Consider the following 12,201-nt stretch of genomic DNA (forward strand, 5'->3'; position numbering starts at 1 on the left):
CGTTGCAGCAGTTGGGACTTCACAGCGAAGCCTACTCCATGGATGCGGCGAGTGCCTTCAGGGACCCCCTTCCAGAAGAAGGTGTATCCTGCACCAACCTCTGTCAGGGAGTCCTCTCCATGTAGTCTAGTCTCGCTGAGAGCTGCAATGTCGATGTTATACCTTGCGAGTTCCAGGGCCACGAGTGCTGTCCTGCGATGTGGCCTGTCAGGTGTTTCAGCCAGGTCCAGCAGTGTGCGAACATTCCACGAAGCAATACATAAAGGCTTATTTCTTAATATTTTAGTTTTTCGACCGCAAAAGGGGATGCTCCGATGGTTGCGGTATACCACCCGGAGTAGAAGAGCAGACAATGTTTGGACCACCTTTTCTAGGTCCTTCCCCATCTCAGGGGTGAGCAGTGTGGGGCTGCTCAGTCACAATGGAAGCTGCCGAAGCGATGCGCTGCTCCATCCCGCAGTCTCAACGACCATCACTCCACTGTCGCCTGTGTGCATGGTTTGGCTAGACACTCCCAGCCACATCCTTGGCCTGTACCTACCGCCATTCCACAACGCCACAGGACTTTTTTGGGGGGGGGGGGGGGGGGGGGGGGGGGGGGGGGGGGCGGGGGAGGATGGGCAAGAAGCTTGCACATAGGTAAGGATTAAGGTGAGGGTGTGGCTGTGCAGTCCTCACTCCCACCATCTTCACTCCTTGCAGATTAACCTCCAGTGGCATGAGAGAACCCATGACGACCTTCGTCTGGCAGGAGTTGCAGGGGGCTGCCGGTGGTCCGGTCTGTTGGACTCCGCCTGTGCCTGTCCCCAGGGCAGATTTTTCCTCAGGGTTTACTCCCCTAGCCACTATACCCGCCCCGGGTTTACCCATGTGGCAATGGGGGTCCCTTCCTCCGCCTTCGCAGCCGTTGTGGTGGTTCTCACATCCACCATCTTCCGCCTGCTCCGCCGTTGAGGTGTTTTGGGATCACTCTTAGTCTGGCCTCTACCCTTCGACCTGTTCGGCTTGGGTGGCCCTGCCAGGAGTGCGAGACTCCCGCCGACATAGCTCTAGGGGTCATGGAGACACGCAAAGTGCCTCACCACAATAAGGTGGTGATCCCGGCGAGACACAAAATATATCGGTAGCCCGATAATATCGGACATCCCTAGTTATTAGCGTTGCTCCTTATAAATAGCCTCACAGGAATGATCCCAGATCATTCCGATATAACACTCATATTCACCACGGCATATTCACACATACACACACATATACACACACACACACACACACACAGGGCACGAAATTAGAGCCCGCCAACGGCGGGCATATTTTAGGTTTGGTGACTAACAATGAGAGGTCTGCCCGCCACCTGGCGTGTAGTTCATATCGATACTCTTATTTTAAAAATCCTGTGCGGGTCTCATTTCCGCCCCAAGCGCAGCTCCAGTCATAATATCGATGGCTCCGGCAGTTAGCAACGTTCGGTTCATATGATACTCAACAAGTCATATCCTGGGGCGGATATGACTCGTTTCTGCTCTGCTCTGCTCGCTTCTGCTCGTATCAACACAGAGGCAGTCTGCTCTAGTCTATTGCGGACCTCCGTGAGCTAACGTTACTGTTTAAACAATGACCCAGTCAACTATTCACTTTTAGTTTTAATACATGAGGCATTGTCTAACGGTATCTAGCTGGCTAGCTACTGATAGCTGCTGATATCAACAAATGCTCCAGCAATTATAGTCGAGTGCATAATACCTCCGTTGAAGTCCGTTCGCTCTGTAGGCAACGTTAGCTCACGTTAGCTCTATATGTCCCAGTAAACTAAATAGTTCACTGAGGCGTTGTCTTAACGTTATATAGCCGGCTAGCAGTAGCTACAGATGGCTCCTGATATCAATGTCTTATAACATAGATTCGATGCGTATTCTAGCTGAGGGCAAGGCATGCTGAATGTGATTTGACCAATAGGGCCCAGCTGCAGCGTCCCATCTACCCGCCACTGGCCGGTGAGTCAAAAAGTTAATTTTGTGCCCTGACAGTGTTGTGAAGAAGGCACGACAACGCCTCTAGTTCCTCAGGCGCCTAAGGAAGTTCCAAGTCAGTCAGAAGATCCTTAAGAACTTCTACTCATGTACAATAGAGAGCATCCTGACTGGCAACATCACCTCCTGGTTTGGGAATAGCACTGCACAAGACCGAAGCAGACTTCAAAGAGTGACACGTTCAGCCGAACGCACAATTGGAGGGGGGCTCCCCACCCTCCAGAACATTTAACCAACCGGTGCAGGGGCAGGGCTGTACAGTGCGACGAGATGGTCGCGAATTGCCCCTTTAATTGGCCGTTGTGATTGGTAAATATTATCTGGGGGCGGGCTTGCGAGTAGTGCTTTCAAGCCTTGCATTCGCATTTCACTCCTAAATTATCCAAGGCGTGTGATGACGCGATGCCGTCACTCACGCGAGCTGAGCAGTGAGCACTCAGCAGGTATGATCAGCGGGATCAATCGACTGAGCACTCACTCTGATAGACTGGCTGATTTAGCTATGAAGAAAAGTAAAGTTAGTATTGCTTCATATTTTCGACGCGTTTGACCTCCTATAGTGAGCCGAACTGAACTGAACTCAAGACACACGGAGAGAGCTGCGGCGTCTGCTGCGCCTCCTCCTCCAGCGCACCCGTGGCTGTTGTAAACACTAGTCTGACACTGGGACCTCGGTGAGCCTGCCAGCCGCTAGCTACTGATATCAACAAATGCTCCAGCAAGTCTATAGTAGTGCATGATAGCTCGCGTTAGCTTACTGTTCAAAACGAAACGTCCCATTAAACTAAATAGTTCAGATAGCTCCTGATATCAATGTCTTATAACACTGACTCGATGCGTATTCGAGCTGAGGGCACGCTGAATATAGTCAATAGGGCCCAGCTGCAGCGCCGGAGAATCCTGGCCGTAGCTGGAGGCTACAGTATAGGGTCCAGCTGCACCTCCGGAGAATCCTGGCCGTAGCTGGAGGCTACTCGAGTACACACAGACAGTGGAGCTGGTTGCATATAGCGAGCATTTTGACTTGTTGCGTGGTGGCGATGTCTCGCAGATAATACAACTACAAGTATGATTATATAATATATATATTTTATTAAAAAAAAATATATATATAAAATAATTTTTTTCTCTTTTTAAAAAAAAATCAAAAACAATCGATATAAATAATGGTAAAATTGTTATTTAAAAATTTGCCCCTAAAAAATATTTGTTGCCCCTAAATTTCTCATTTAGGGGCAAGTGTGCCCCTAGTGAAAAAGCTTAGCGTACAGCCCTGTGCAGGGGTAAGGCTAAGAGAATCATCAAGGACTCCAGCCACCCGAACAACTGCCTCTTTGAACTGCTGCGGTCAGGCAAGCGATACCGGAGTCTCAAGGCGAGCACAGAAAGACTCAGAAGAAGCTTCTATCCCCAGGCCATCAGGCTGCTCAACGAACAATAAACACTATACAACAACCATCAAATGCACACAGCACACACATCCACATGCACACACTCACTTTAAACAAACAACACACTGTAGCACCCACTCTCCACACTTTAGATCACCTAAACACACTTTATATTTATTGATAAAGGATTTGCACTACAACTCGTACACCTTACTGTAAATTGTACCTAAATTGTACCTCAATCCCATTTCTGCTCTGCACTATAAAGTATTGTATATTAGTACACTGCATAGTATATTGTATATTGTATGGTAACTCCGTTACTTCTATTCTGCATCGAACATTGTACATATGTCTATACTGAACACTGACCTCTTTTTTTACTTCTAATTTACATGCTATACTATTTTATTTCATACTTATCTTGTCTAGCACAGTCTCTGGGGCGTAACAGTAAGAAGAATTTTGTATAAAAGTATTCTGTACTTCTGTATGACAACTATTAAAGAAACTTGAAACTTGAACTTGAAACTATATACACACACATATACACACACGTATATACACACACACACACACACACATACACACACACACACACACACACACACACACACACATACACACACACACACACATATATACACACACACACATACACACACACACACACACACACACATATACACACACACATACACACACACACAAGGGTTCGCACAAGGTCCTTGACGTGCTTGATTTATGACCAAAACAAATCCGAGGCCTGGAATTCTTTGGAAACAGCCCATTTTTGCTTAACAAGGTGCTTAAAAAGTCCTTGAAATTCAAATCAACCATTCGCATTGAAAGTTTTGTTCGTCCATGATCAAATTGTTCTGAATCAAGAAATTGAATTTTTTAAAAGTACTTAAGTCCTTGAATTTAATTTTGCAATGTCTGTGGGAACCCTGACACACACATACAGACTCACACAAATCAAGGAGAATATAAAAGAACGGGTCGTCACGTCACGGTGTGGCGCATGATCGCACATCGTTGCCAAGCTTGGAGACATTCAGTTCAGCCGACATTGAGTTGAATTTAACATTTAAACATTTTATTGTAACCAATCATTTATAATGGGTTTTTCAAAAACAATGTTATGTGTACGCTGACCTAGTCTCTCCAGGAACTACCCTGTACCATGAACACAGGCCTAACGGCATATGGTTGGTTTGTCCAAGGGGCGTTTTGGCTGTGAAATTAATTTATTCCAGTGAACCGACCACTGGGAAGCAAGCCTGGAGTCTCCCATAGAGAATGTATAGGCTGTGTACTCAATGACCTCTCCTGTGTCGTCCTACCCCCCTCCCTCTCTCATTCACCCCCCTCATCATCCTTGTTTTCCTCTCCCTCCATATCTTTCCCGCTCCCCATCCCCCCTTCTCTTTTATAAATTTTTTCTCTCTCCCATCCTCTTTCCTTTTGCCATACCTCCCTCTCCCCGCCCCCCCCCCCTCTCTCTCTCTCTCTCTCTCTCTCTCTCTCTCTCTCTCTCTCTCTCTCTCTCTCTCTCTCTCTCTCTCTCTCTATCTCCCTTCTTCTCCCACCCCCTTTCTTGATCCCCATCTCTCCCTTCTCCCCTACTTCTCTCCCTCTCTTTGTCCCCTTCATCTCCTTCTCTCTCCTCTCTCCCTTTACCCCCCATCATCTCTCTCTTTCTCCATCTTTCTATCTCTCTTTTCTCCCCACCCCCTTTCTCTATCCTCATCTCTCTCTCCCTCCTTCTCCCCTACTTCTCTCTCCCTCTCTTTGTCCCCTTCCTCTCCTTCTCTCTCCCTTTACCCCCTCCATTCCCTGACCCCTGGTGGCCAGTCGGGGGAGCTGCGGACTAAGATGTCTCAGTCTCACGAGGACAGTCTGACCAGCGTGGCCTGGAACCCAGACGGCAAGCGCTTCGTCACGGGGGGACAGCGAGGACAGTTCTACCAGTGTGTAAGTTATCTTCTGTTACGGGGGGACAGCGAGGACAGTTCTACCAGTGTGTAAGTGGACCTCACAGGGGGGACAGCGAGGACAGTTCTACCAGTGTGTAAGTGGACCTCACAGCCTGTTATCTTCTGTTACGGGGGGACAGCGAGGACAGTTCTACCAGTGTGTAAGTTATCTTCTGTTACGGGGGGACAGCGAGGACAGTTCTACCAGTGTGTAAGTGGACCTCACAGGGGGGACAGCGAGGACAGTTCTACCAGTGTGTAAGTGGACCTCACAGCCTGTTATCTTCTGTTACGGGGGGACAGCGAGGACAGTTCTACCAGTGTGTAAGTGGACCTCACAGCCTGTTATCTTCTGTTACGGGGGGACAGCGAGGACAGTTCTACCAGTGTGTAAGTGGACCTCACAGCTTGTTACCTTCTGTTACGGGGGGACAGCGAGGACAGTTCTACCAGTGTGTAAGTGGACCTCACAGCCTGTTATCTTCTGTTACGGGGGGACAGCGAGGACAGTTCTACCAGTGTGTAAGTGGACCTCACAGCTTGTTACCTTCTGTTTTATATATTCCTGTCCTATATTTAGCCCGTCTCCTACCAGTTTAATGTCACAAATGGGTCCGTTTAGGGGAACGGCTCAATATAGCCTCGCTGTCTGTCCTTCTTGGAGCCTTTTCTTAGCTTAACCCTTTCACTGCCACACGACAAAGGGTTAACCCTTTCACAACCACACTACACAGAAGGTTAACCCTTTCACTACCGCGAAACCGTTAACCGTCTGTAGTGCGGTAGTGAAAGGGTTAACCTTCTGTAGTGTGTTAAAGGCGAACAATGCCAAATTTCTGAATTCATAAATGTTATTCCTCTGGTCTTAAGATGGTACAAAAACATTAGTTAAAATGAGCAAAAACTCTCCCAAATCCAAGTGCTAAAACTCAAATACTTGTTGTGACGTCATCAAGTCTGAAGCTGGTCCAGAGACTTGTAACGTCATCAAGTCTGAAGCTGGTCCAGAGACTTGTGACGTCATCAAGTCTGAAGCTGGTCCAGAGACTTGTGATGTCATCAAGTCTGAAGCTGGTCCAGAGACTTGTGACGTCATCAAGTCTGAAGCTGGTCCAGAGACTTGTGACGTCATCAAGTCTGAAGCTGGTCCAGAGACGACGACACTGACAGCAGCTGCGAGCTCATCTTCTGTTTCAGAACGTGAAACTTAAAGAGTTAGTAGCTGAAATACAGACTTTATTAGTTTTGTTTAGGGATGCACGATAATTATCGGGCCGATATCAGCAATTATGACGTCATCCCGATAAACTCGATAACGTTATTAATAGCTCCGATAATATAATATATTTTTTGGTAAAAAAAAATGCGGTGTGGGTGAATTGGAATGAAGTGCGTTTGTTTTGACTAAAGTCTCCTCCCGTTTTGTCAGTACTGTGCTACGACTGACAGCGTGTGGTTTAGGAACAGGGCGTTTTACACAAATCCAGCGCTCCCTTTCTTGGCTGTGACGTAGCCACGCAAGTTAACGCTAACAACAAAGATGGCCGCGTCGGTACTCTGAGTTTCAGAGTAAAAAGATCGCTTGCTATTTGTAATAAATGCAATGCAGACGTTCCACAAGACAGACAGACCGGCGCATGCAGTTCAGCGTCGCGGAGCATTTAGCCTGCTGGCTACCTAGCTCCACTTCAACCAGCATCGGGAGCTCCAGCAGCTTGTCGATGTGCTAATAGCCTCAGCAAGCTAACGTTAGGTTGCTGAGGCTATTAGCACATCGACGAGCTGCTGGATCAAGAGATGGGGATCAAGACTGTAACAATTCCATGTACGAATAAATGAAAATGAAATGAAATGAAAAAATTATAACTGAGATCACTACTATAGAATAAAGCTCATTTTGATAAAAATAAATAAATTTAATTAAAAAAAACGTTCCGTTTCAAATTCAGACTCATTCATTGTCTAAAGAGCAGCTCCAGTCTTTAATACTTTATGACATCACACATTTAATTCGTACTTCTCTGGTTTCTGCCATTGGGAGAGAGTAGCTCATGGTCACAAATATTGATTGAACGGTCTTAGACCATGGACATAACATATTAGAATGTTTAATTTCACTGGTGTGACATATGTCAACAAACGGACTCCTATTTTCTAATGTGTAAGGAGACAATCTTATCACATTAAGTTATTTACTATAAGCGGAGGTCACCCTGACCAAATTATTCTCCTTCCCCTTAACCCTTTCACCGCCGCACTACCAAACGGTTAACCCTTTCACTGCGACAATACACAGAAGGTTAACTCGTTCACTGCCACACAACAGCAGCAGGTTAACCTGTTAGTCGGTAGTGTGATAGTAAAGGGTTAACCTTCTGTAGTGTGGCAGTGAAAGGGTTAAGTGACCTCCTGAAAAACCTCCTTGATCCGGCACGCGGCGGGGCTTGAGATGAGCCACGTTTCACTGTTCTGTCGCTGTGTAAACAGAATGTCTTTGGCAGTTTATAAAAGGTGATTTCAACATGGAGCCTCTTGTTGTTGTTCCAATGAGAGCGAGTGGAACCCCCCCCACCCCACACACACACACACAGTGTATACATGGTAACATCATACCCACCCCACACACACACACAATGAGAGCGAGTGGAATCCCCCCCACACACACGGCAATATGCATTTCTGTGTATACATGGTAACATCATACAAAACATCCATTTTATGAGCTTCCAATGATCGTTTTTCCCACAAGCCTTCACCATGAACTCCCTGCGCTGCCGTCTAGCCTGCAGGCACAATGGCAAGGATATGTGTTTAACCCCTGTGTGTGTGTGTGTGTCTGTCATTCTCTTTGTATCCTCTTTGTGTATGAACCCTATCCATCACATGCCAGTTCAATCAGTGATGCGTGTTTTTTTTTTTTAACCCTTTCACTGCCACACGACAGCCGGTTAACCCTTTCACTGTGACAATACAGAAGGTTAGCCCTTTGCTATCACACAACCGACGGCGATGCTCCATCATTAGCATCATTAGCTCCGCGGATGAGGAGCTAATGATGGAGCATCGCCGTCGGTTGTGCGATAGTAAAGGGTTAACCTTCTGTCGTGTGGCAGTGAAAGGGTTAACCGGCTGTCGTGGGGTTATGGGGACTGGGAGGTGGCTCTAGTCAGTTAGGGGGAGGGGTTTATAAGGGGTCTGTGTGTGGCTTATGGAATGAGGTCATAGAGCACTGGATCCTCCCATACATTGATCTGCCTCGACTCTGAACCTGCCGACCCTGTGAAGACGGCTTGTTTACCGCTCCTTATTGTCTGGGTGGTGTGTGTGTGTGTGTGTGTGTGTGTGTGTGTGTGTGTGTGTGTGTAATAGACAACGTATACCGGTATATGTGCAGTACATTGTGTGTAATTGACTGTGTTTTGGATGTTTTTTTTCAACTTATTTAGCTGATGGTTAAACAATATATATATTTTAAATAAAAGAAAAAATGAATTAAAGAAAAAGAAAACTATATATATATATATATTATGGACGCATGGCCTCATTTGTATGAATATTTTATTTTACACTATCAAACTAATTTCCACTTAAAATCGTATTATAATTAATCCTTGGAGACATTTGGCATAGCATATGTATTTTGTGTTTTAATTACGTTGTGGCACTATTGATATATTAGGCCCATTGGACTTAAAATAGAAATACACTTTATCAAAAAATACAATACATTTTTCCACATCATAGTCCTTCTGCAAATTCATGCAATAATTCAAGAATCATATTTTCTTATTCAAAATGTTTAATTGTTAAGTAGAATGAATCTTTTTAATAATAATTATATATAAAAATAAATTATAATAATTTATGAATCCGTAGAATCCGCAGTACTGTAGATTATGAGGTCCACTTCCTCCGTCACAGTCAGCCAAGCTGCAGTGCTGGATTCACCATCAACACACTCGACAACTGCACAGAACTACAGAATAAAAGAAAATTATTGTACAAACATACACATACATGTGTAATTATGGTATATTGAGTTATTAACTCATTCAACGCCAGTCACGAGTATAGTCGGGTTAATTCGCCGACCGTTCAGCGCCAATCACGAGTATAATCGGGTTTTGGTCGTTATTTCTTTTATTAGCTATATCCATTCATTTTCATCCATCCAGCCTGATGTTATCATTGGGAATGGGTCTGAGCTCGCAAAAGGGCAAATACCGCCACCTTACAGCTGGTATTGCACTCTATTATAAATGGTGTAGTTTCTTTTCTGGGACGATCCGAGCCGTGCGGGCGGGGTTTAGGTGCTCAGGCGAGGTAGGCCTTTGCAACGATGGTATGGAACAGTAACCCCGCCCGCCCGTTCATGTGTAACGCTTGGTAATGTGGGACGGACCTCCACAAGCAGTATTTGGAATGGCAATCAGATAATTGGATTATTTCTTTTGCATTACATCAGATACCAGGTAAGAACACTACAATAAAATCTTGCGTTGATCTGATATTTCTTTCTACCCCGATCGACGCTGTCTCTGTGTGTGTGTGTGTGTGTGTGGCTGTGTGCCGTTGGGTGGGAGGAGGTGGCGGGGGAGCCCCGCGGTCCAGGGCTCTTTTCATTCTTGCATGAGGAAGGATAATAATCATGATCTAGCGTTGATTTCAGGAAGATTCGATAATCAGGCGAAAAATTACAACGTGTTTACTAGTGTATTCCACTAAAGGGCTATTATCGCGTCTTTTCCTGGAATTACTCAGACGCACCCGAACTATATTCATATTCAAAACGGTATAAAACGGAAATGTACCTTTCAATGTGTTTCGTGGATGTTGACTGGAAGCAACTCACTGACAGTCGACGGGTGTATTAGACCCATAGATATAATATAAGATATATTTTAAGCACTCGCAAGTGAACAAAGCGCCCCATTGACTTGCAGCGCTGGCGTAATAGCGCCCTCTGGCACCCCGACCCGTGGCGCAGAATGAGTTAATAGTAATACAAATAAATAAAAAATTTATAAATCAAATTGAGTGTATCTAATGGTTATTACATTTCAGTACAAGTAATCAAGGCATATCAAGGCATAGTCTGAGGTCCATGAAGGGTTCCAAAGTTCTAAGAAAGGTGTCCTCCTTATTATTCAAAGTATATGTACACTGTTCCAGTTGCAAAGTGTCATTGAGAATCTTTTTTAAAAAGTTCAAATGTTGGCGGTTGTTGTTTTTGAGCAGATACATATTTTTTTGCTATATAGTATATTATCCCAATTATCTTCACAGATATGGGATCTAGTGTCCTGTCCAATTCCGTACCAAAGAGATGCCATGATATAGGTGGAATGTCCAAGACTTTATTTTTCTGCATTACCAATAAACATGGATAATTGACCCTGTACAAATCTTACAACAATGACATCTGAGGGATGAGTCTGGGTACATCTTACTTAAACAGACTCGGGTAAGGTACATCCTGTGATGAGTCTGGGTACATCTTACTTAAACAGACTCGGGTAAGGTACATCCTGTGATGAGTCTGGGTACATCTTACTTAAACAGACTCGGGTAAGGTACATCCTGTGATGAGTCTGGGTACATCTTACTTAAACAGACTCGGTAAGGTACATCCTGTGATGAGTCTGGGTACATCTTACTTAAACAGACTCGGGTAAGGTACATCCTGTGATGAGTCTGGGTACATCTTACTTAAACAGACTCGGTAAGGTACATCCTGTGCAGGAAGTTATCATTTCAAGAAGCCGTCTCATGAGGATGAACACACACACATGCAAGATGGGCTACACACAGGAACACACACACACATGCAAGATGGGCTACACACAGGAACACACACACACATGCAAGATGGGCTACACACAGGAACACACACACGCATGCAAGATGGGCTACACACAGGAACACACACACACACACACATGCAAGATGGGCTACACACAGGAACACACACACACATGCAAGATGGGCTACACACAGGAACACACACACACACATGCATTGGGTCGCCGATGAAACCCTTGCGAGCACGGGGAGAACATGCAAACTCCACACAGAAATGCCCGGGAGATACCCCACCTGGGTATCCGGCAACCTGGTCCCCAAGCGGGAATCGAACCCTTCTTGCTGTGACTCGGGCGACAGTGTTGACCACTACATCACCGTGCTGCCCTGAATTATGTAAGGGATAATGTATGGCTACGAGGTCATTGTCGCAAAATAATTGACCGACACGGAGTTTAAAATACCGAGGCGCCGCGCCGAGGTGTTTTAAACGTAGTGAAGGTCAATTATTTTGCGACAATGACCGAGTAGGCTATACATTATCCCGCTTATTACATGGCTAACTTACTAACAATATACCTAATTCATTTGACAAATCGCAGTTGTTCTGTGGCTCTGTCAGCCCAAATAAAGTGATTATTATTATCGCGGGCAGCAGCCTCTGTTCTGGCTCCGCTGTGTTCTGCCTCCGCTTGTCGCTCCGCCCCCTGTCATCGCCGGCAGCACTGAATTGCACTGAAACAGTGTGTCAGTGGGCTTGATTGCCAACAGCTGCGCACTGCGGTCATTATTGAAAAATCTGCGGTCATTATCGAAAAATAATTACCGCAGTCGGGGGGCTGTTGACCAATCACAAGCAAGCATTTCGGCGAATGTGAAAACGCCATGTAATAAGTTCACTTATCTTATTACAGGACAATGAGATAGACATTCTGACATACTGTCCCATTGTTCATCATTAAAGTCACAACCCAGATCTTTCTGGCAGACATTCTTAAG

At 45.5% G+C, this 12,201-nt stretch overlaps 1 protein-coding gene across 2 annotated transcripts in view; it reads left to right on the forward strand.

The window, feature by feature from the left end:
• The window catches only part of LOC311228055 (WD repeat-containing protein 26), a 72,555-nt gene that overhangs the window by 42,760 nt on the left and 17,594 nt on the right, over positions 1-12,201 (forward strand). For both annotated transcript variants that reach the window (XM_084313957.1, XM_084313958.1), the window contains exon 9: positions 5,279-5,398. In XM_084313957.1, coding sequence (XP_084170083.1) covers positions 5,279-5,398 — 120 coding nt within the window. The remainder of the gene's footprint in view (positions 1-5,278; positions 5,399-12,201) is intronic.

Source organism: Notolepis coatsorum (assembly GCF_963971535.1).
Source record: "Notolepis coatsorum genome assembly, chromosome: 5".
In the NCBI taxonomy this organism is placed as follows: Eukaryota; Metazoa; Chordata; class Actinopteri; order Aulopiformes; family Paralepididae; genus Notolepis; species Notolepis coatsorum.